The following is a 25064-nucleotide window of genomic DNA, read 5'->3' on the forward strand; positions in this document are numbered from 1 at the left end:
CCTTGCCACAGCATGTGTGAAGTGATGCTCTGGTTCTCCTCCTCTCTTTCTCATTAATACATAATTAAAATAAATAAATAAAAACAAATAAGAATGGTCATTAAATTCTAGGATGGAAGTGCTATTTTTAAAAAATATTCATTCCCTTTTGTTGCCATTGTTGTTTTATTGTTGTAGTTATTATTGTTGTTGCTGTCGTTGTTGGATAAGACAGAAATGGAGAGAGGAGGGGAAGACAGAGAGGGGGAGAGAAAGACAAATGCAGTCGCTTGTGAAGCGACCCCTCTCCCTGCAGGTGGGGAGCCGGGGACTTGAACCCGATTCTTTCCGTCGGTCCTTTGCTTTGCGCCACCTACGCTTAACCAGCTGTGCGCCCGACTCTCCCGGAAGTACTATTTATTAAATGATGAAAACAACAAATACTTGCTTTTAAGATTGTGCTTTCAAACTTGAGTTAATGAGAGAGACTGGAGCATAGCTTCAGCATAAATGATGTCAGCTATTGAACACAGAGCCTCATGTATACAAGGGATATGCTTTACCCAGTAAGGCACCTCCCTGACCATAGAAATAGGACATATCAGAGTCAGGCGGTAGCGCAGCGGTTTAAGCGCTGGTGGTGCAAAGCACAAGGACCCGGGAAAGGATCCTGGTTTGAGCCCTCGGCTCCCCACCTGCAGGGGAGTTGCTTTACAAGCGGTGAAGCAGATCTGCAGGTGTCTATTTTCTCTCCTGCTCTCTGTCTTCCCCTCCTCTCCATTTCTCTCTGTGCTATCCAATAACAACAACAATAATAACTACAACAATAAAACAAGGGCAACAAAAGGGAATATTTTTTTTAAATCTTAAAAAATAATAAATAGGACATATTTGGCCATATAAAATGCCAGCATTATAAACAGGAAAGTATGTTTTAAATTTTTGAAAAATAAGGGGATAAAGGGGAAGATCTCTATAAAATATGGAAGTACTTAGACAAGTCACAAAATATACAGATACCTCCAATAAATTAAAAATATTCAACCTCAATAATAAAAATAGCAAAGTAGTTTTTTATGTATTTATTTTTCCCTTTTGTAGCCCTTTTCTATTATTGTTGTAGTTGTTGTTATTGATGTCATTGTTGGATAGGACAGAGAGAAACGGAGAGAGGAAGGGAGACAGGGGGAAAGAAAGAGAGACACTTGAAGACCTGCTTCAGCGCTTATGAAGTGACACCCCTGCAGGTGGGGAGCTGGGGGCTCAAACTGGGATCCTTAAGCCAGTCCTTGCTTTGCGCCATGTGCGCTTAACCCGCTGCGCTACTGCCGGACACCCAGGAAAGTCATTTTTTATCAGTTAGTAAAGTCTTGTTTTGTTTTGCAAAAAGACTGATGGCTGAGGTTCAAAAGTTCCAGGTTCAATCCCCAGTAACACAATAAGCCAAAAGTAATCAGTGTTCTGATAAGAAATGAGAGGGAGTCGGGCTGTAGCGCAGCGGGTTAAGCGCAGGTGGCGCTAAGCACAAAGACCCTCATAAGGATCCTGGTTCAAGCCCTGGCTCCCCACCTGCAGGGGTGTCGCTTCACAAGCGGTGAAACAGGTCTGCAGGTGTCTTTCTCTCCCTCTCTCTGTCTTCCCCCTCCCTCTCCATTTCTCTCTGTCCTATCCAACAACAATGACAACAATAATAACTACAACAATAAAACAACAAAGGCAACAAAAGGGAATAAATAAAAATAAATATTAAAAAAAAAAAAGAAATGAGAGTATAACCAACTGAAAATAGTATAAGAATTGTACATTGGTGGTCGGGCGGTGGCGCAGCGGGTTAAGCGCACGTGGCACAAAGCGCAAGGACCGGCATAGGGATCCCGGTTCGAACCCCGGCTCCCCACCTGCAGGGGAGTCACTTCACAGGGGGTGAAGCAGGTCTGCAGGTGTCTGTCTTTCTCTCCCCCTCTGTCTTCCCCTCCTCTCTCCATTTCTCTCTGTCCTATCCAACAACGAACAACATCAACAACAATGGTAATAATAATAACCACAACGAGGCTACAACAGCAAAGGCAACAAAAAGGGGGGAAAATGGCCTCCAGGAGCGGTGGATTCATGGTGCAGGCACCGAGCCCAGCAATAACCCTGGAGGAAAAAAAAAACAAAACTGTACATTGTGGGCTCTGGTTATTTTCTCTTCTACCATAGAAAAATGTTAAAAAATTATCACAAAGTTAATGTGCAGTGATATTGCTTTATTTGTCTATAAAAAATGGAGCTCAGTAACATTAAAAAAAAAGAAGAAAGCAAGAAAGAAGAGTAAAGGAGCCACCTAGTTGAGCACACGTTAGAATGTGCAAGGATATGGGTTCAAGCCCCCACCAGCAGGGGTAAAGCTACTTGAGTGGTGAAGCAGGTCTGTGGTGTCTGTTTTTCTTCATCTCTATTTCTCTCCTCTCTTAATATCTATCTCTATCAAATAAATAATTTTTAAAAGGATTTTTTTAAAAGCATTTTAATATTTATTTATTCCCTTTTGTTGCCCTTGTTGTTTTATTGTTGTAGTTATTATTGTTGTTGTCGTTGTTGGATAGGACAGAGAGAAATGGAGAGAGGAGGTGAAGACAGAGAGGAGGAGAAAGATAGACACCTGCAGACCTGCTTCACCGCCTGTGAAGTGACTCCCCTGCTGGTGGGGAGCCGGGTTCGAACTGGGATCCTTATGCCGGTCCTTGTGCTTTGTGCCACCTGCGCTTAACCCGCTGCGCTACAGCCTGACTCCCTAAAAGGATTTTAAAAAGATAAAAAATAGGACTTGGGAGACAGCAAATGGTTATGCAAAAAAGATTTTCAGGCCTTAGGCACCAAGAGTCTCAGGTTCAGTTCCCATCACAACCATAAACTAGAGCTGAGCAGTGCTCTGGGAAAGAAAAAGAGGTAATTTCAAGGGGTGGAGATATAAAACTTTCATTTTAATATGTTGTTGGTGGAAACAAATTATTAGCGTTCTTGATAATCTGAGAGTCTAGTGTTTCTGAGGAGCCAGGAGATAGCTCACCTGGTAGCATTTTTATTTTTTTTATTTTTTTAAATATTGTATTTATTCCCTTTTGTTGCCCTTATTGTTTTATTGTTGTAGTTATTATTGTTGTTGTCATTGTTGGATAGGACAGAGAGAAATGGAGAGGGGAGGGGGAAGACAGAGAGGGGGAGAGAAAGATAGACACCTGCAGACCAGCTTCACCACCTGTGAAGCGACTCCCCTGCAGGTGGGGAGCCGGGGTTCGAATCGGGATCCTTACGCCAGTCCTTGTGCTTAGCGCCACCTGCGCTTAACCCGCTGCACTACAGCCCGACTCCCAGCATTTTTATTTTTTAAATTTATTTTCCCTTTTGTTGCCCTTATTTTTTTGTTGTAGTTGTTATTGTTATTGATGTCATTGTTAGATAGGACAGGGAGAAATGGAGAGAGGAGGGGAAGACAGAGAGGGGGAAAGTCCTGTGAAGTAACTCCCCTGCAGGTGGGGAGCCCGGAGCTAGAACCCGGATCCTTACTCCAGTCCTTGTGCTCCATGTGCATTTAACCCACTGCTCTACTGCTTGACTCCCTTATTTTATTTTATTTTATTTATTTTTGCCACCAGGTTTATGCTGGGGCTCAGTGCCTCAATATCTGTATGACTCCACAAGTCCCAAAAGCTTTTATTTTTCTTCCTTTTTGATTAGAAGGGGGGGAGCAGAGAGACACTGCCATTGCTCATGAAACTTCTGCCGTGCAGGTGGGGACCAGGGGCTTGAACCCATCATCAGACAGGGTAACGAATGTTCTACAGGGTCAACCATCACCCAGCCCCTAGAATGCACATCTTGCCAAATTCAAGAACTGATGTTCTGGTCTCTTATCACCACATGGGATCACCATGCCTCTTTCTCTCCCCCATTCTGTTTTACCCTCCTCTCAATTTCTCTCTGTCCTATCCAATAATAGCACTAGCAATAACAACAAGGGCAACAAAATGAAAAACATGGCCTCCAGGAGCAGTGGATTCATGGTGCAGGAACCAAGCCCCAGTGATAACCCTGGAGGCCAAAAAAAAAAACGTTTACTGGGGGTGGTGGAACCTTGCAAGCATGAAACCCGAGCAAAAAGTCTGGTGGCCAAACAAACAAAAAAGTCTTTGAAATATTTAAATTTGATAACTAGAGATTCTTAAGAGTTTAACATATAGAAATTGTGATTCTCACGACACTGTGAACTCGTATTTTACCTCTTCCCTAAATTGATTTGTAATTTACTACTCAGACAGAAGAGTATTTGGGGAAAGCAGGTGGTAGTGCACCTGGTTAAGCACAAATATTACAGTGTGCAAGAGCCCAAGTTCAAACCCCTGGGTCCTTCAGGGGAAAAGCTTCACAAGTGGTGAAGCAGGGCTGCAGGTATCTGTCTCTCTCCTTTTTTTTTTTCAAATATTTATTTAGTCCCTTTTGTTGCCCTTGTTTTTTATTGTTGTAGTTATTGTTATTGCTGTCATTGTTGGATAGGACTGAGAGAAATGGAGAGAGGAGGGGTAGAGAGGAGGAGATAAAAGATAGACACCTACAGACCTGCTTCACCGCTTGTGAAGCGACTCCCCTGCAGGTGGGGAGCCAGGGCTCCAACTGGGATCCTTACACCAGTCCTTGCACTTTGCGCCACCTGCGCTTAACCCGCCCGACTCCCTTTTTTTTTTTTTAATATTTTATTTATTTTCTCTTTTGTTGTCCTTGCTGTTTTTTCATTGTTGTTGTAGTTATTATTGTTATTGATGTTGTCATTGTTAGATAGGACAGAGAGAAATGGAGAGAGGAGGGGAAGACAGAGAGGGGCAGAGAAAGATAGACACCTGCAGACCTGCTTCACCACTTGTGAAGCAACTCCCCTGCCGGTGGGGAGCCAGGGGCTCGAACCGGGATCCTTATGTCAACCTTGTGCTTTGCGCCACCTGCGCTTAACCCGCTGAGCTACAGCCCGACTCCCTTTTTTTTTTAAACTAGAGCACTGATCAGCTCTGGTTTATGGTAGTACAGGAGATTGAACCTGGGACTTTGGAGCCTCAGGCATTAGAGCCTCTTTGCATAACCATTATGCTATCTACCCCCTTTTAAAAAAATTTTTATTATTTATTCCATTTTGTTGTCTTTGTTGTTATTGATGTCATCATTGTAGGATAGAACAGAGAGAAATGGAGAGAGGAGGGACAGACAGAGAGGAAAGACAAACACCTGCAGACCTGCTTCACCGCCTGTGAAGCGACTTCCCTGCAGGTGGGGGAGCAGGGGGCTTGAACCGGGATCCTTATGCTGGTTCTTGAGCTTTGCACCACGTGCGCTTAACCCGCTGCGCTACCGCCCAACTCCCTCTACCCCCCCCCCCCCATCTTCTCCCCTCTCAAAGAGTTTTTGGGGCTGAGAAAACAGCATAATGGTTATGCAAAAATATTTTCCTGCCTGAGGCTCTGAGGTCTCGTGTTCAATTCCAAGCATTATCATAAACCAAAACTGAGCAGTGCTCTAATCTCTCTATCTGTATCTTTGTCAATTACAATATTAAGTATATATGTTTAAAAAAAAAAAAAGGCCAGTTGGTGCACCTGATTGAGTCCACATGTTGTAATGCGCAAGGACCTGGGTTCATGCTCCCAGTACCCACCTGCAGGAAGCTTCTCAAGTGGTCAGGCAGTGCTGTCTCTTCCTCTTCCCTCTTGATTTCTATATCAAAAAACAACACTGAAACAGGAGAATTAAAAAATAAAATAATCTTTCAGATTTTTTTTACCAGAGCACTGCTTATCTCAGGTTTATGGCAGTTTGGGGGATTGAATTTGGAACGAGACAGCCTCAGGCATGAAAGTCTCTTTGCATAATCATTATGCTATACCCCGACCCATCTTTCAGATTCTGAAAGATAGTGTAAGTTTAAGATTCTTATAACTAGTAATCTTTGAGGTAGCATAGTAGATAAAGCATTGGACTCTCAAGCATGAGGTCTCACTTTCAATCCTTGCAGTGCATATACCAGAATGATGCGTTAGTTCTTTCTCCTGTCTCTTATTAATAAAAATCTTTTTTTTTCTTTTTTTAATTGTTATTTATTTTCCCTTTTGTTGCCCTTGTTGTTGATGTCATCATTATTAGATAGGACAGAGAGGCGGAAAGAAAGACACCTGCAGACCTGCTTCACCGCCTGTGAAGTGACTTTCCTGCAGGTGGGGAGCTGGGAGCTTGAACCAGGATCCTTATGCTGGTCCTTGCACTTTGCACCACGTGCGCTTAAACCACTGCACTAATTCCCGACCTTCTAATAATAATCTTTTCAAAAATTCTTATAATTTGCAAAAACATTTTTTTCTGAGGCTATAGTACCTATATTTCATTTAAGGAAGTGAATGTAATGACATCATTGTAGATCAATAAGGGTTTTGTTTCCTGTGACTATTACAAATAGAGTGCATGCCCACTTGTCTATTTAAAAAAAAAATCTTGGGGCCAGCTGGTGTCCCACTTGGTTGAGCGCACATGTTACAATGCACAAGGACACAGGTTCAAACTCCTGGACCCCACCTGCAGGGGGAAAGCTTCATAAGAGGTAAAGAAGGGCTGAAGGTGTCTTTCTCCCTCTCTCTTCCTCCCTTCTTGATTTCTGGCTGTCTCTATCCAATAAAAATATATATATTTTTAAATATTTATTTATTCCCCTTTTGTTGCCCTTGTTTTTATAGTTGTAGTTATTTTTGTTGTTGGCTAGGACAGAGAGAAATGGAGAGGAGGGGAAGACAGAGCGGGAAGACAAAGATAAGACACCTGCAGACCTGCTTCACCGCCTGTGAAGTGATCCCCCTGCAGGTGGGGAGCCGGGGCTCGAACTAGGATCCTTATGCCGGTCCTTGCGCTTTGCACCACATGTGCTTAACCCGCTGCGCTACCGCCCGACTACCAGTAAAATTTTTTTAAATCCTATCACATTACATTGTGCAAGGACCTTGGTTCAAGCCGGGTGGGGTGGTGGGGAAGCTTCACGAGTGGTGAAGTATAACTGCTCTCTATTTCCCCCTTGCATCTCAATTTCCTTGTCTCTATCAAATAATAAAAAGATGTTCTTTTTAAAAAAAATCCTCAGGGGGGTCGGGCAGTAGTGCAGTGGGTCAAGCGCTCACGGCACAAAGCACAAGGACAGACATAAGGATCCTGGTTTGATCCCCTAGCTCCCCAACTTCAGGGGGGTCACTTCTCAAGCGGTGAAGCAGGTCTGCAGGTGTCTTTCTCTCCCTGTCTTCCCCTCCTATCCTGATTTCTCTGTTCTGTCAAACAGTAACCACAACGAAGAAACAAGGGCAACAAAAGGGAAAAAATAGCCTCTAGGAGCAGTGCATTTGTGGTGTAGGCCCCGAGCCCCAGCAATAACCCTGGAAGCCAAAAAATAAAAATGAAACTTCAGGGGGCCAGGTGATGGCACAACTGGATGAGAGCACAAGGACTCAGATTCAAGCCCCCAATCCTCATTTGCAAGGGAAAAGCTTCACAAGTGGTGAAAGAGTGCTGCAGATGTCTCTCTTACCCTATCACCTCCTTCCCTTGCAATTTCTGTCTCCATACAATCAATGATTAAAAAGAAAACTAAACAAAAAATCCTCAGATATAAATCAAGTATCACTATAGTATGAGGGAATGTGTGGAGGAAGAGTAATTGCAAACGAAGTACCAGGCTCCTCAGACCTGCACTACTTTGGCTTCAACTGAAAAAGGTTTTGTTCAACTGGCTCTATGTCTAAGTCCATTTCATCTTGTTCATCTGAGCTGGTTGTTACTGTGATAGCTTACACAGTAGAGCACACATTCTTACTATGTTCAAAGACCAAGTACAAGCGCCTTGCCACCTACGTGGGGGAAAGCACCCTCTAACTAAAAACAAAAATCTCCCAGCAGTGGTAGCATCATGCTGGCACTAAGTCAAATCTTGGTGACATAATTTAAAAATTACACATGTATATGGCAGACAGTATAATGGTTATGCAAATACTTTTAGGCCTGAGGCTTCAAAGTCCTAGACTCAATTTCCACAACACCATAAGCCAGAGCTGAGCAGTGTTCTGGTCTCAAAAAACAAGAAAACTTTTAAAAATTACATATATGTATACATATCAATGGATCAGTAAAGTGACCGATTTGAACAAAGCAAACCATTCATATGAGCATAATGCAGAGAGTAAAGCTTCTCAAGTAGACATTGAGGACTTTCCCTGCCAGACCAAGGAACTTCAAACTAGCCCTACCCAGTGAGGAAACATTGGCAATTTTATTTTTATATTTTCTTTTGTTGCCCTTGTTTTATTGTTGATAGGACAGAGAGAAATGGAGAGGGATGGGGAAGACAGAGAGGGCAAGAGAAAGATAAACACCTGCAGACCTGCTTCACATCTTCTGAAGCAACTCCCCTGCAGGTAGTCCTTACGCTGGTCCTTGCACTTCACATCATGTGCACTTAACCTGTTGTGCTATCGCCCAACCCCCAGCAATTTAAAAATAGAATATAATCAGGAGCTAAAGAGATAGGTCACCAGGTGGCGCACATGCCCCGGCACAACAGGAAGCTATGGTCTATCTGAATGAAAATGTGGTCCAGAAAGCAGTGAAACTGAGTATGTACAATGCCCTGACTAAAAAAAATAAAATCAGAGGTGTTTTACAGAAAGATGCATCCAGTAGGCTTGTAAATGTTTGGGAAGAAAAGGAGACGACAGGGAAAGCAGGCAGCTGAGTGGTGAAGTTGTGAGTTAATAAGGACCTGAGAAGTGAGGATGGTAGAGAATGAAAAGAATGCTAAGAATGGCAAGTGCAGATCCGCTTCTAGAAACAGACATAGAATTTATAGGACCTAGGGAGTCAGGCTGTAGCGCAGCGGGTTAAGCGCAGGTGGTGCAAAGCACAAGGACCGGCATAAGGATCCTGGTTCGAACCCCGGCTCCCCACCTGCAGGAGAGTCGCTTCACAGGCGGTGAAGCAGGTCTGCAGGTGTCTTTCTCTCCTCCTCTCTGTCTTCCCCTCCTCTCTCCATTTCTCTCTGTCCTATCCAACAACGACAACAACAGTAATAACTACAACAATAAAACAACAAGGGCAACAAAAGGGAATAAATAAAATTAAAAAAAAAAAAAAAGAATTTATAGGACCGAAGAGTTTCATTTGGGAGGCACCATAGCAAAAGTTTCTGGAATCATTTTTTTGGGTCCAAATCTTCATTCTCGTATTTACCTGAGTACATCTCCAAGATATGAGAATTAAAATGTATTTGCATTAATGAATTATAAGTAATTCATTAGTTTTTTATTGTGAACTAAAAATAACTCATAAATGGTTTATAATGCTGCCTGGTTCTACAGCTTAAGTAGGAAAAATGTCAGTTTACTATCACAGCTATCTGACATGTTCTTTGTTTTCAGAGTGTGACCTGTTGGCGAGCAAAGTTTATGGAAGCTTTTTTTTCCCATGTCCTGCGTGGAACCATTGATGTGTCTTCTGACAGGCGTCTTTGTGACCAGCGATTCTCACCTCTTCTGCATAGCTCCCGCCATGTCCGACAGCTCACTATCTGCAACATGCTTCAGGGTGCAACTGAGCTGGTGGCAGAGCCCAACCGCAGGGTTCTGGAGACCCTGGCCAGCTCCCTGCATACCCTCAAGTTCCGCCACCTGCTGTTCTCTGATGTGGCTGCTCAGCAGTCACTTCGACAGCTGCTGCATCAGCTTATTCACCATGGGGCTGTTAGTCAGGTGTCACTGTACTCCTGGCCTGTGCCTGAGTCAGCACTTTTCATCCTTATTCTCACCATGAGTGCTGGCCTCTGGCAGCCAGGTCCTGGTGGCCCACCCTGTCGCCTTTGTGGAGAGGCCTCACGGGGCCGGGCTCCCTCTCGAGATGAAGGATCCCTGTTGCTGGGCTCCCGCCGGCCCCGCCGGGATGCTGCTGAGCGATGCGCTGCAGCCCTGATGGCCTCCCGGCGAAAAAGTGAAGCTAAGCAGACAGCCAGAGCTGCACCTGCCACTCGGGTGACACGCCGGAGCATACAGGAGACCCTGGCAGCAGGCAGTACAGACCCCAAGAAGGAGCTGCACCCACCAGCCACATCCTGTGAGGCACTTAGCACCAAGCGGCCACCCTCTGCTCCAGCCACCACCTCCTCTGCCTCCTCCTCTTCCACATCCTCATCCAAACGGGGCCCAGCTAGCTCAGCCTCTCAGCCTAAGCCCCTAAAGCGTTTTAAGAGAGCTGCAGGGAAGAAGGGTGCCCGCACCCGTCAGGGTTCTGGTGCAGAATCTGAAGACCTGTATGACTTTGTTTTCATTGTGGCTGGTGAGAAGGAGGATGGGGAAGAGATGGAGATTGGGGAAGTAGCCTGTGGAGCTCTGGATGGATCAGATCCCAGCTGCCTGGGGCTTCCAGCACTGGAGGCATCGCAAAGATTCCGCAGCATTTCCACCTTGGAACTATTTACAGTTCCACTCTCCACAGAGGCAGCCCTGACACTTTGCCACCTGCTGAGCTCCTGGGTGTCTCTGGAGAGCCTGACACTCTCCTATAATGGTGAGCACCCTGCAGCAGTTAGGTCTCTGAGCAATGTCAGCTGTGTACCCAATTTTGCAGAAGGTGGCTGGGTGTGTGGGGGGTGTTAGCTGGCAAGATCAGGGAACTGGATGTGCAACCCTCATGAGCAGGCACACAACCCTCATGAACAGTGGGTTCCTGAGGGGCACTGAGAAACTACACTGAAGAATGAGTTTGTTTCAGCTGAGGGAGATAATCATAGGTTTGGTGGGTCCAGTTTTGTACCTGTGGGCCTAACTAGGGCTGAGGTTGGATGCCAAGAGTCATATTCTTTTTCTTTAAATTATGACACAGAGAAATAGGATGAGACAGCACGCTCCAACTCTCAAAGTTTTCCCCCTACAGGTGGGGGACCAGGGGCTCAAACCTGGTCCTCACACATGATAACGTGCACTTACCAGCTGCACCACTGCCCAGCCCCCATCAATCATAGTAAAGCAACATACAAGGAATTGGGCCTTTTTCTCATTAGACAAGCAAGCTGCAAAATGGTCCTCAGCCTCTCCCACATAGCTATTCCTGACCACTCAGATTCCAAGTGTAAATCCAGGAATCTGTCTACATTGCTGAGTACTACTACTAAGTCACATGACAGTACAGTTTGGCAGAAAACAGGCATCAGCCTCATTGAGATCCTGTGTTTGCAGTATCACATCACATTTCTATTCTGCCCTTTCTCAACAGATAATCTCATCCATTTACTTTTCTATTGGTATCTACCTTCTTGATCTAGGCCATTACTATTCTTCACCTGCAATTTTTAAAAAATATTTATTTCATTCTGTTGCCCTTGTTTTATTGTAGTTGTTGTTGTTATTGATATCTTTGTTGTTGGATAGAACAGAGAGAAATGGAGACTGGAGGGGAAGACAGAGAAGGGGAGAGAAAGACCTGTTTCACCACTTGTGAGGCAACTCCCCTGCAGGTGGGGGGCTGGGGGCTGGAATCGGGATCCTTATGCCAGTCCTTGCACTTTGCACCACCTGCGCTTAACCCACTGAGCTACCGCCAGACTCCCTCTTCACCTACAATTTACCATCTCAGCAGTTACTCCTGCTTCCATGCCTGCCATAAAATCAACCCATGTCTGCACTGCAGTCTTAAGGATTCTTTAAAAAAAAACAAAAAAAACCTGGGGAGTCGGGCATAGCGCAGCGGGTTAAGCGCAGGTGGCACAAAGTGCAAGGAGTGATGTAAGGATCCCGGTTCAAGCCCCCGGCTCTCCACCTGCAGGAGAATCACTTCACAGGCGGTGAAGCAGGTTTGCAGGTGTCTTTCTCTCCCCGTCTTCCCCTCCTCTCTCCATTTCTCTCTGTCCTATCCAACAATGACAGCAATAACAACAACAATAAACAAGGGCAACAAAAGGGAAAATAAATATTAAAAAAAAAAAAAAGCAACCCTTCACTGGCTTTTTCACCATACTTAGCTTACACATCTATTTTCTCACCTATGCTTACTTCTAGTGCCATCTTGAACATTTTTCCTCTTTCATACTTAATACACCAACCATGCTGAATATTTTCCAGTTCTTGGTACCAACCACTCTAAATCAACCAATGACATTGCAGAGTTCTCTGCCACAATCACTCTTACCCCTTCTTTTAGCCTGTCTCCTTTATAGTCTGGATTTATCTAGAACGCTTTAGTAGTGTAAACTAGATCAAGTGTTTAATACTCATCCTTAGAGCCTGGCCCCCATAGCACTGAAGGAAGTTCTGGCAGGAGGAATTTTCATTCCATCTCAGATTTTTCATCTGGGTGCTGGGGGGTGGGGGCACAGTTTAGATCAGTGAAGCCCTTGGTAATAACCAAGAAAAAGTATCTTCCTTTACTTCACAGTAGCCAGTTGATATTTTGTCATTGGGCTACATAGGAAGGATCAGTATCCACTATTCACTGTCTAGCAAAAACTTGGTATTCACTTAAGTGTTGGATAAGGTTTAGCTGAGTAAAACAGGAGCCTGCTCTATTCCAGGGAAGACAAGACTGGATTCCAAGGAATTATTTGCTTTGTAGCCTTAAGCAACTGTGGCCTAGCCTTTTTGGACCTTACTCTCTTCTGTGGGATGTGGTTACCTTTTTTTCCATCCTGTTCATGTACTTCCCTACTGAGTCACTGTCATACCCCTTAGTATTCTGGTGTCCTTATAAACTGCAGGAAGAGTCCAGAGATTTGTGCTGTTGTAGGAGCCTATCACTCAGCTAACAGTCATGCTGCCCCACCATATCGGATCTTCTGTTTGGTGGGTCTGTTCTGACTGATGCTTGAGGGCATGGCCCAGTAATTAGCTTGTTGGTTCCCTAGGGAAAAAAACAATGGATAAAGTAGTTAAAAAATTTTTCCTCCAAGATTTAGTAGATGTCAATAGATATATTTGGAGTTGTTACTAAAGGTTGCCCATGCTGATACTCCCTTGAGGCTGACCAAATCTCTTTCCTTCTACAGGTCTAGGCTCTAACATCTTCCGTCTGCTGGACAGTCTGCGGGCCCTGTCAGGCCAGGCTGGATGCCGCCTGCGAGCCCTGCATCTTAGTGACCTGTTCTCACCACTGCCCATCCTGGAGCTGACACGTGCCATTGTGCGAGCCCTGCCCCTGCTGCGGATCCTCTCTATTCGTGTTGATCATCCCAGCCAGAGGGACAACCCTTCTGCACCAGGGAACGCAGGGCCCCCTAGCCACATAATTGGAGATGAAGAGATACCAGGTACTCTTAGTACTGTGCATTTGTGTGGGAGAAGAGGAAACCCTCTAGTCCAGGTCTAGCATCAGTCATCTCTGTCTGTAGAGCCTGTAGAGTCTACTGTTCCTAGGGGTGGATTAGGCAGGACTCGAACTACAAACCCAGTAGAGGACTGACCACAGTATATTAGTATCCTAAAGGGATGTGAACCAACAGAAAATGACTTTACTATATTAAGTTCCCTTATTTTTATGTTCCCTGAGCTCATGTATGTTTCATCTATCTTGCCACTCTGCATTCTTTACCTCAGTAGTCTAGTCTTCCTGAACTAAAAGCTCCATAAAGACAAGGAATTAAGTCTTGTATTTAATTCTCCATCTCCTAAACCCACCTGGTATATAGTAGGGACTCAAGGACAAGTAAATGAATATATTATTTTTCTAGTAAATTCCATAGAGACAAGATGAGATATATTACAGGAGTGAACTAGAGATGGCCAGCTAGAACCTTCTTTCCCTACCATATCCAGAAAACTGCCTGGAACAGTTGGAAATGGGATTTCCACGGGGAGCCCAGCCAGCACCATTGCTCTGCTCTGTACTGAAGGCCTCAGGTTCTCTGCAGCAACTGTCCCTGGATAGTGCCACCTTTGCCTCTCCCCAAGATTTTGGGCTTGTATTACAGACACTCAAAGGTAGGACCCAGCCAGAATGGTAAGGGGAGGGGTGTGGGAGGAAACCTTGCATTCCTCAGGAAAGCTAAGACCCGTGGCTTTTGCCAACAGAGTACAACTCAACCCTGAAGAGGCTGAGTTTCCATGACATGAATCTGGCTGACTGTCAGAGCGAGGTGCTGTTTTTGCTGCAGAATCTTACTCTGCAAGGTAAATTCTTGATCCAGAATCCAAGCCATTCTGAGATTTTAGCTCTGCTACTCTCAAGAGATCAACAAATGTACTATTGCTTTCTTGGTCAGTTGTCTCAGCTATAAAATAGCTTTAAAACCTATTAGGTCCCAAACTTCCGCCTTTATTAAACATGCTAAGTAACAATGAGAGTGCCTCACTGAAGTTTTTACTTTTCAGTAGCTAACAAAAACAATGGTGGTGGGAGTTATGAATGTGCTGTTAGACTTTCCTCATAGACCTCTCTAATACCCACCCCAGCAGTAGCAGATAGTAGACAGAGAAGTAGAAGTAAATGGAAAATTGTCCACACAGAGAACCTCCCTACAGAGAACATCTAGGGCTCAGGCTTTGGTATAAATCTTGATTTGGTTCCAGCCTTGCTTGGGGGGGGGGGGGGGTCCTTGAATAAATCTTTCTGTTACTCTATATAAATGTTTACAACCCTTTCTAAGATTAGCTATAACAGCACCAATTCCAATGGAGTCATCAGAATTTAATTTCTCTTGACAGAGATTACCTTCTCCTTCTGTCGTCTGTTTGAGAAGCGTCCAGCTCAATTTCTGCCTGAGATGGTTGCTGCTATGAAGGGAAACTCCACACTGAAGGGCCTTCGGCTGCCTGGGAACCGTCTGGGTGGGGGAAGGGCCCTCAGATGGGGAAGGGGGTTGGAGCCAGTCCTTTGGAAAGTGAAAAAAAACCAGTGGGTAAAGGAAGGCATAGACCGTTTCCACTGGGAATATGAGAGTTGGAATACAGTTGTGTGAAGTGGCTTCAAAAGCTTAGATTTCCTTGCCAGAACCTGGGTTAAGATACCCTTACTCCCTATACTTAGATGGAGATGACACTTTTTTCTCCTACTTTTCCCCAGGAAATGCTGGTCTGTTGGCCCTGGCAGATGTGTTCTCAGACGATTCATCCTCCTCTCTGTGTCAGCTGGACATCAGGTACATGTTGAGAGGGTAGGGGACCAGGGATGGAGTTGTAGGGACACTGATCACATAAGTTGCTTCATCTCACTCCTACCAGTTCCAACTGTATCAAACCGGATGGGCTTCTCGAATTCGCCAAGCGGCTGGAGCGCTGGGGTCGTGGAGCGTTTGGTCACCTGCGTCTCTTCCAGAACTGGCTAGACCAGGATGCAGTCACAGCCAGAGAAGCAATCCGGCGGCTCCGGGCCACATGCCACGTGGTTAGCGACTCATGGGACTCATCCCAGGCCTTTGCAGATTATGTCAGCACCATGTAATGGGGCCCATGCCTCAAAGGCCCATGCTTAGTGCTATCAGCTTATAAGGGCTGAGGCATGGGCTGCCCACAACTCCAACTCTGTCTGTCACTTTTTTTTTCTTTGCTTTTTTTCCCCCCCCTTCCTTTGCACTGAGGTCTTGGAGGCCTTGATGGGGCCCAGCAAAAGCATTTTTCCATAGCTGGGTTGAGAACTTTTTGGACCCTTACTCAGTACCCTGTGAACCTTGGGCTTAGAAGTTAAAATGGTCATCCATCACTAAGGGCAACTCCTTTAGTGTGCCCCAGGGTTCCTGCTTTCCCTCCTCCAGCTAAGTATTGGGCTTTAGAGAAGTTAGGAATGCCCACTGCCAGGTCTCTTCTCTGCTGGGTTTACCATGCTGCTCCCAGGCCTCAGTCCCTTTCATGCCTTTCTTTATTCCTTTTTTTTAACCAAAATTTTTTCTTATAAAATAAATTTTGGGCAAACATCATGTAGCCCTTCTTGATTTTTCTCCCAGAGAACAAAATTCAGCAGCTGTTAGGGGGCTGGAAAGTCTCTTTTTTCCCTTGACTTATTTCCCTTACAGCTAAATCCAGATCAGCTAATCAGATCAGTGGATACCCCGCTGCTCCTCATGGGAATGGTGGTGGAAGACAAAAGTGATGGTACTGGAGGAAGCATCCCAGGCAGCCTGGAGTACCTCATCCTTGAGTCCCCGCTTATCAGTGCTATGATTCCACTGAGCAAGGTCTGAGGTGCAGTCAGAACCTTCAGGGGGCGGCCAAACCTGACGGTTGTTGACACAGCGACGGCAACGCAACCTGGAACAGAGGACAAAGTAGTGATCACCAAGATCCCTATCTCCATGCTATGCAGGAGGTTCAGAGATAATGGTCAGGAAGGGCATTTCTTCCACCTGTCATGTGTGTCACTGAGACTAGACTCATCCAAGGTAAAGAGCTCCTTCAGTTCACCCAGCGAAAAGTGCCGCTCTACATCTTGTTCCTCATCCACCACACAGCTGCTCAGTGCTTTCTTGTGGCTTTGGCGCTGAAAGATCTTTTCCTCAATGGTTCCTGTCTAGAGGGAATGGGGTCAAGGGACACAGGCGTAAGTTATTCCCATACATAGAGGGCAGGAAGATAGAAGGCTGAAAACTATAGACACCCAAGAAACGGGGAGATAAATGAACAGTCCTACAGTAATACCTCTGCTCAAGTGAGTCCATTTTCTTAGTCTCTTGCGAATTTGACTTGTGCATGTCAGTGCACTCAAGATATTTTCTGTATCAATAGCGTGTTTTAGAACTGGCTAAATCTTTTCAGAGGACTGATATTTGTCTGTGACAGTTCCACTAGACCTCTAAATGAAGCTTAAACCTCAGATTCACTTGACATGCCATGCTAGATCTTGAGGGTAACAGTGAATCCAATTCTCTCTTGTACTTTTTGATCATCACCAGGGCTTCAATGGTCCAGGATAACCTTATCAGATACAGACAAAGAGGCATAAAGAGAAAGAAACTCCAAGCTTCCTTAATTGTGCCAGGCTTGAACCTCATTTGCACACATAGCAAAACAGCACACTATCTGAGTTATTTTGCCAGCCCCCTCTTTTTAACAAGTTCTCAAATTCAATGTTATGAGAGGAAATGAAATACAATTCAGTCCAAATAGAGAATTTGTTGTATCAACAATCTGTACATGTACTTTTAGCTGGTACAGAAACTCAGAACAGTTATAGTGATTCAAGTTGTGTTAGGTATTAGGGAGAGTGTAAAAGGATACACGGTTTAGGAGCTGGCTGAGTAGGAATAGAAATCAAGCCACAAGGGGTAAGTAGGCAGAAAGAGGCAGGTGCTATGGTTGAAACAGAGAGAAGACAGATGTAAGGAAAGAAGTTAAGAACAGGGGCCGGGTGGTAGTGCACCTGGTTAAGTACACGTTACAACGCACGTTCAAGCCCCCAGCCCCTACCTGCAGGAAGAAAGCTTTGCAAGTGGTGAAGCAGCGCTGTAGGTGTCTCTCTTCTACTCTAGCTCCCCCTTCCCTCTCCATTTCTGTCTCTATCCAATAAACAAACATAATAAAAAATACATTTTAAAAAGTTCCTTTTTTAAAAAAGAACAGAATAATTATCAAAGTTGTGGATAGTGGGACAGTGAATAGTTTGGCATTGGTAAACTTTGAGTGTTGCCTTGACAGAATAATTAAATGGGGAGGGATTCAGGAAAGCAGTTATGGTCATGAGAGCAGGTTGCAAGGTGGTGCAGTGGATAAAGCATTGGACTCTCAAGCATGAGGTTCCAAGTTTGATCGCCAGCATTATATATACCAGATGTACTGCTTTGCCATATGCATGATCCAGGTTCAAGCCCAGTCCCCACTATACTGAAGGAAGCTTCAGTGTCATGGGCCCAAATGTTCATAAAAAAAGAATAATCAAACTGTTGAATAATGAAATAAACTTTGAAGTCAGCCAAGATAGTTCTATTTGTGGAGAAAAGAAGAGTGAATTAAAAAAAGTCATCAGTGAATTAGGAGAATAGCAGTGGGTAGGCAACTGTAGCAGGAGGAAAAGAATAGTCAGGTCTGACAATATGAGCTTCAAAAAATTCTAATATGGATATGTGATCATTGAGAACTTGGGAGAATGCCAATACTAACTCTCAGTCCCATGCGACATGAAGCATGAAATTACAGTAATGTAAGTGGCACAATGAAGACACAGGGGAGTCTGTTAACTACTGAGCAGGCATCCAGAGGGCACAGTAAGAATTTGGAGAAATGGGATAGAAAAAGAAAAAAGCAAAGGTAGGGTAAAGCTAAAACCATAGCCTGACCATTGCTAGAAGCAGAACAGCACTAAGAAATAATGCAAAAAAATAATAAATAAATAAAAATAAAAAATAAAAAGAAATAATGCAAGAAGGTGGAACAAATAACTGGATAGTGCACTGCTTTGCCATGTGCATGAGCCAGGTTTGAGTCTGGCCTCCACCACATTGAAGGAAGCTTCAGTATTTCTCTCACTCCTCTTTTTCTCTATTTGGAGGGCAGAGTCAGCCCAGAATGGTGAAACCCCAGAGATGATGACAAAAAGAAAAGACTGGGGAGACAGTATAGTAGTTATGTAAAAAGACTTCCATGCCTGAGGCACCAAAGGAATCATCAGAGGCCAGAGTGGAGCAGTATTCTGGTAAGGGGGTGGAAGGGGGGGCAGGAAGGGCTGAGAGAGAGGGAGGGACAGAATAATGCAAGATTGTCCTAAAGGTTTTGTTCCATGACCCACCCCTACTCTGACCACTGCACCATCCTTACAGACAGCAGGCGATAGATATAGCAGGTCTTCTTCTGGCCATCACGCCAGACTCGGGCCATGGCTTGTTCATCATTGGCTGGGTTCCAGTCAGGGTCAAACATTACCAGTCGATTAGCCCCAATGAGATTGAGGCCACAGCCCCCAGCTTTACTGCTCAGCATGAAAACAAAGTCAGGGCTCTGAAAATAGAAATGAGAGAAAATAGAAACTTACAGCATGAGCTAAAATCCTATTCAGTTCAGCCAACTATTTTCTCTCACAATTGATATTCCTATGTTCAGTAATAAAGAATACCAGTTTACTGCCCACAAGTCATTTTCCCAGCACACAGTCAGTTCCCATTCCAGTCAACACCTGCCATAATATATAAAGGGAGAGCCTAAATGAAGTTCCCTTACAGTTAACCCTTAACTCTAATGTTAAGATTGGAGTGTGGTAGTATGGGGACAGGAGCTATAAACATTTACCAATGGATCGTTGAAACGCTCCACAACTTTAGCTCGCTTCTTAATAGACATCGTGCCATCCAAACGAACATACAAGTACCTGAAAAGGAGTCCAAAGATCAAAACTCAAGAAGGAAACAGAATCCTTTGGAACCAGAACTAACCTCACATGCATACCCTTAGACCCTAAACTCCCTAAGGAAGGGCAGAAAGAGAGAGGTCAGAAGGACTAGGGACTGATTATTCTGCTTGGAGGTGGAAATAGGTTCACAGAGCAGTAAGAGAACAACCTTCTAGGGAGTCCTTTCTGCACCCACATCTTGGCCCATGGCCCATTTCCACCAGTCAGAACATCTATTATTCCTAGAGACCAACAGTGGGGTCACTGTTTTGGCACCCTGGTTAGGCTCTCCCCTACCTTCGGGCTCGGCACAGCTTCTCAAAAAGGTCCAATGTCTGAGTGTAATTGGACACCAGCACGACTTTGTCACTGCTGCTGCTGCGAGTCACCGCCAGAATGTAATCAAGGACCAGCATCTTACCTGGATATTAGCAAAAATTAGCTTCCAGTGAACCATTCCAAAGAGCTAGGATTCTTACTCTTGATATCCTTCCATAAAACAAGTTTAACAAAGAAATTCAGGAAGATCAGCAGAAAAGCTCTTACCTGACAGCTGAGGTTCTAGAGCTTTGGAGCTATAACCAGGAGGGAATATGTCCAAGGCACCTTCAAAGCCATCCTCTCCTTCCACACATTTGTCATAGATTAGGGCTGGATCTGAGGGGAGAAAGCAAAACAAAACAAAATTAAGCTGCAATGTTTTTGAAAATGTCTATTTCACTGCTCTTGCTCATTAAAATGCCCTCTTGAAATCTCTTTTGAAATCACCAGACTTTGTTGATCTCAGTCATCCAAAATCCCAGTGTGTGGTAAATGCGACTCAGGACTATGAGTCACAATCTTGCGAACTAGAGTATGATCTCCCAATAAGGAAGCTATATCAGAGAAGGCATGGTTTCTTGCTATTTTTCTCTTTGTCCAATATTTTATATTTACATTTACATATACATTCCTTGCACACCCCCAAGCATCAAACTTTGTGTGGGCAAAGGATCTAATTTATAGAGGATGCAATGCACATGCCTCAGAGAATGCCTCAAGTTTAATAAAAGCAACTGGATCAACTACAGGAGCCTTCTATAGTTTAGAGGATTGCAGGACAGAACCCCAACTCACGATTACACAGCTTCTTTAGTGAAGTGATAGAAGAAAGTGAAGACACACTCATCTTGCCCTCATGTAACTCTTCTGCTGGTTTGGCCTGTCTCAGAAACCTCTTGTATAATTCAGACTGAAGAGATGTCAACCTGAGGGGAGAGGGAGTGGGGAATGACTCTAGGTCAGTGGGAAACGCTAAGTCATACTTGCATCCACTAAGGAGACCCTGAGAGTCCAAGCATTTCAGGAGCTCAGCTTCTACCCATTCAACTCCTTACCCCTCGGTTAAGGTTAAGTACCTGCAACACACTACTTGCTCGATTTTCACAGGTAAATATTTAGAAAGTATATCAGATGTTCTTCGTATCAAGCACCTGGGGAAAACAAGAGGAACAAGTAAAGGACTATAGAACTGTCACACTAACTACAGGATAAAGGATGAAGACTAACTTGCTTTTGTAATACCAAGTGTCAGAAACTCATAAGCCAGGGGCCAGGTGGTGGCGCACCTGGTTGAGTGCACTTGTTACAATGTGCAAGGACCCAAGTTCCAGCCCCTGGTCCCCACCTGCAGGAGGAAAGCTTCATGAGTGGTGAAGCAGGGCTGAAGATATCTGTCTCTCTCCCTCCCTATCTCCTCCTTCCCTCTCAATTTCTGGCTGTCTCTAACCAGTAAATAAATACAAATGATTAAAAAAAAAAACAAAAACTCATAAGCCCTACACAAAGTTCTATCAGGATCTTATTCATAAAAACAGGGATCCTTTCAAAAAGTCTAGTGGGGAATCACATCTCTCTCTCCCTCCCTCCCATTTATTAATGAGAAAGGAGAACAGAGAGAACCAGATTATCACTCTGACATATGTGATGCCAGGAGTAGAACTCAGGACCTCATGCTTGAGAGTCCAATGCTTTAGCCATTGTGCCATCTCCCAGTCACTTTCTCATCTTTTTCAATACATCAGCTATCTTTAAGAGAAAGTCATGGTCTCCCATTAAGCCTGGGGCTGCCAGGGGAAGCAAGTTCCAAATCATCAAGTCCATTAGGGAAGTTCTGCTTACATATGTCCATATGCCTGCCACCACATGGCCCTGGGCTCAATGAAATTAAGTCATAAATGTGATAAATCACTGGGTAGGGTATCTACCTTGCCATGCATGAAGCCCAGGTTCAAGCCCTGGCACCACATCAGAAGTGCTTTGGCACAGAAGAAAGTTCTGCCTCTCTATATGAATGAAAAAGCAGCCCTGAATGGTGAAGTACACATGCATGAGACCCTAACTATGCAGGGGAGGGAAGGAGGAGAGGGGAGAAAAAGAGAGGGAGGGAGGGGGAATAAGTCATAACTTCTGGCAAGCAAGGAAGGAAAGGGATCAGGCACACAGACTGAACTTCCTATGATGTAAAACTGGGAGATTACAATTGCTAGTAATATGAAAGAATGTAAACCATTAGAATATATGCCCGGGGGTCGGGCGGTAGCGCAGCGGGTTAAGCGCACATCCCAGTCACAGCCCCTGGCTCCCCACCTGCAGGGGGTAGCTTCACAAGCGGTGAAGCAGGTCTGCGGGTATCTATCTCTTTTTTTTTTTTTTTTTTTTTTTTACCAGAGCACTGCTCAGCTCTGGCTTAGGGTGGAGTGGGGGATTGAACCTGGGACTTAAAGCCTCAGACATCAAAGTCTCTTTGCATAACCATTATGCCATACCCCCACCCATGTCTATCTTTATCACCCCCCTCTGTCTTCCCCTCCTCTCTCGATTTATCTCTGTCCTATCCAATAACGACAAGGTCCACAAAAATGGGAAAAAATGGCCTCCAAGAGCAGTGCATTCGTGGTGCAGGCACTGAGCCCCAGTGATAACCCTGGAGACATAAATAAATAAATAAATAAATACCCTCCCCAGAAGAGTATAGAATCTATTTCACCCCTGGTCTATATGGCCCCCATGGGGTTGGGGGATGAGGAGTAGAGAGAGAACCCTCTCAGCCCACACCATTCCAAAGACCAACTCTCACCTGTAGATGGATGCTGTGGGACATGGGATAGGGTAGAAGGAAAGAAGGGAAGAAAAGGGGAGTCAGGCGGTAGCGCAGCGGGTTAAGTGCAGGTGTCACAAAGCACAAGGACTGGAGTAAGGATCCGGGTTCGAGCCCCCGGCTCCCCACCTGCAGGGGAGTCGCTTCACAGGCGGTGAAGCATGTCTGTAGGTATCTTTCTTCCCCCTCTGTCTTCCCCTCCTCTCTCCATTTCTCCCTGTCCTATCCAACAACGACATCAATAACAATTATAACTACAACAACAATAAAAACAACAAGGGCAACAAAAGGGAAAATAAATATAAAAAAAGTTTAAAAAAAGGGATAAAGGAAGGAAAAAAGAAAAAAGCTAGAGCAGGGAAGACAGCATAATGGTTATGCAAACAGGCTTTCATGCCTGAGACTCTGCAGTCCTGCATTCAATTACCTGCACCACCATAAGCCAAAGCTAAGTAGTGCTCTTGTAAAAACAAAAAGAAAAGAAAAAGGCCTTGGGTGCCTAGGATAATACCTGATGTGTGAACTTGCAGGGACCCAAACTGGAGTGCTACTATCTATCCCAACATTACCTATTTACTATGCTGATGAGTTCCTTCAGTCGTTCTTCTCCTAGCTGGCGGTCAGCCTCACTGGCAGCTGCATCCCTACCCTTCAAAATTGGCAACTCAAAATGTTTCTTGAACTCTTGGGCAGTTCCTAAGCCAAGGAGGAGGGGGGAAAAAAAAAAAAATCAAAGCATTACAGAATATAGAGGACTACAGACAAACCTTCAAATACACAAAGTTATTAGGCAATTTCTATGTATATGGATCATTTGGTAGAAAACAAAGCAATGTCATACTTAAGAGGACAGTGAAACAACAGATTAAAACCCACTCTCTAGCTAGTAGTAGTTTGTCTTTATTTTTATATGCTATTCTATTTTACGAATATACTAGTTTGTTTATATTTCAGTGTATTATCAGAGACCAGTATTTTTTAACATACTCATTCTTTTTAAAACATTATTTTTTTAATCTTTATTTATTGGCTAGAGAAATCGAGATGGAAAGGGGAGACCGAGGAAAAGAAATACTTGCAACCCTGCTTTACCACTTGCAAAGCTCTCCCCCTGCAGGTGGGGACTGGGAGCTCGACCCCAGGTCCTTGTGCATTGTAACATGTGTGCTCAACCATGTGCACCACCATCTGGCCCCTCAGTAATTTTTTTCCTTAAAGGTTAGATACATATTTTAAGCTTGCAGGCCATACTGTCTCTGTCACAAGGAATCAGCCAGCTAGGGAGGTAACTCAGCAGTAATTGCCTGTCTTCACAGAAGATGAAGAGGTTCTAAGTAGTTCTCTCTCTCTGATTCTAAAAAGCAGGAAAGAAGAAGGGGATGGGGGTAGAGAGCCCCAAGATATGTGCAGTAGAAGAAAAAAGTATTGAACTCTCAAGCATGCAGTCCTGAGTTCCATTCTGCACTTCATGTGCCAGAGTGATGCTCTCGTCCTCTCTCTCCCTTCTCTTGTTTATTAATATATATTTGGGGGGAGAGAGATAAAAAGAAAAACAGTTCAGCTTGGGAGGCAGCTCAGTGGTAATGTGCATTCATGAGACCTTGGATTCAAATAAAGGGGAGAACATTAAAATTAAAGAGGATGCTGCTAATATAGTAGTAATAACTGACCAGGTGGTGGTTACACAAGTGTGCCTGTCTATTCTCTGACAGTCTTGTCACTTGATCTCTGCCTCTAGTAATTATTCTGAACACTAGCAAGTAGAGGTAGCACCAACACACCTTCTATAGATAACTGTGTGCAAAACTGTCCAAGTTGTGGTTGTAATGGGCTTTGGGAAATGAAGCTATTGTTTGTTGGATTCAGAGTCCAGGGTGCTAACCATTATACCATGGAACAACCTTGGGAAATGAAGCTATTGTTTAATGGGGAGGGAAGTGCTTTAGTTTTGAAAGATGAAAATAGTTCTACGGTTAATTAATCCTTTCTTAAATAAAAAAAATAATAAAATAAAAATTCTAAAAAAAAAAAGTTCTACAGATGATTATGGTGATGGTTGTACAACAATGTGAATGTCACTAATTAAACACTTAAAAACGTTTTAGTGGCCAGGAAGGTGGCTCGACTGATAAGAGTGAAGACCTGGTAAGCATGAATCCCCAGCACCAAATATGTCAGATTTCTCCCACACCTCATGAAATTAAATAAAACTGTCCAAGATAGAGTCTGCTCTGAGACCAAAACTTATTTAAAATTTTTTTTATTATCATCTTTATTTATTGGATAGAGACAGCCAGAAATCAAGGGGCTAGGGGAGACAGAGAGGGAGGAGAAAGGGAGACACCTGAAAACTTGCTTCACTGCTTGTGAAGCTTTCTCCCTGCAGGTGAGGACTGGGGGGCTTGAACCTGGGTCCTTAAGCACTGTAACATGTGTGCTCAACCAGGTGAACCAAAACTTTTTTGAAGCAGTTAGGACATGAGGAACAAAAATATATGAAGGCAGTTTTCAACCCAGACCAGTTATAACATACCCTAACAGCACCATTGACTCTGTGATGGAAACCGTACAGAGTGGACCTGGCTGAGTTGCTCAGCAGAATCAA

At 44.3% G+C, this 25064-nt stretch overlaps 2 protein-coding genes across 4 annotated transcripts in view; one reads left to right on the top strand and one right to left on the bottom strand.

Moving 5' to 3' along the window:
• LRRC41 (leucine rich repeat containing 41) overlaps window positions 1-15922 on the top strand; it is a 29334-nt gene extending 13412 nt beyond the window's left edge. The window contains exons 4-10 of one of the 3 annotated variants that reach the window (XM_007521370.2): window positions 9450-10590; window positions 13061-13321; window positions 13827-13991; window positions 14082-14180; window positions 14715-14837; window positions 15073-15148; window positions 15231-15922. In XM_007521370.2, the coding sequence (XP_007521432.1) occupies window positions 9450-10590; window positions 13061-13321; window positions 13827-13991; window positions 14082-14180; window positions 14715-14837; window positions 15073-15148; window positions 15231-15450 (2085 nt within the window). In that variant the 3' untranslated portion in view covers window positions 15451-15922. The remainder of the gene's footprint in view (window positions 1-9449; window positions 10591-13060; window positions 13322-13826; window positions 13992-14081; window positions 14181-14714; window positions 14838-15072; window positions 15149-15230) is intronic. The other 2 variants (XM_060205956.1, XM_060205957.1) reach the window with 2 other exon arrangements.
• A 114-nt stretch (window positions 15923-16036) lies between these two features.
• RAD54L (RAD54 like) overlaps window positions 16037-25064 on the bottom strand; it is a 30196-nt gene continuing 21168 nt past the window's right edge. Inside the window, exons 10-18 of the mRNA XM_007521369.2 lie at window positions 23029-23155; window positions 20718-20792; window positions 20437-20567; window positions 19867-19977; window positions 19618-19741; window positions 19221-19299; window positions 18753-18932; window positions 16349-16512; window positions 16037-16253 (exon numbers count right to left, since the gene is read on the bottom strand). Coding sequence (XP_007521431.1) covers window positions 16043-16253; window positions 16349-16512; window positions 18753-18932; window positions 19221-19299; window positions 19618-19741; window positions 19867-19977; window positions 20437-20567; window positions 20718-20792; window positions 23029-23155 — 1202 coding nt within the window. The 3' untranslated portion in view covers window positions 16037-16042. The remainder of the gene's footprint in view (window positions 16254-16348; window positions 16513-18752; window positions 18933-19220; window positions 19300-19617; window positions 19742-19866; window positions 19978-20436; window positions 20568-20717; window positions 20793-23028; window positions 23156-25064) is intronic.

The sequence above is a fragment of the Erinaceus europaeus genome, chromosome 13 (assembly GCF_950295315.1).
Source record: "Erinaceus europaeus chromosome 13, mEriEur2.1, whole genome shotgun sequence".
In the NCBI taxonomy this organism is placed as follows: Eukaryota; Metazoa; Chordata; class Mammalia; order Eulipotyphla; family Erinaceidae; genus Erinaceus; species Erinaceus europaeus.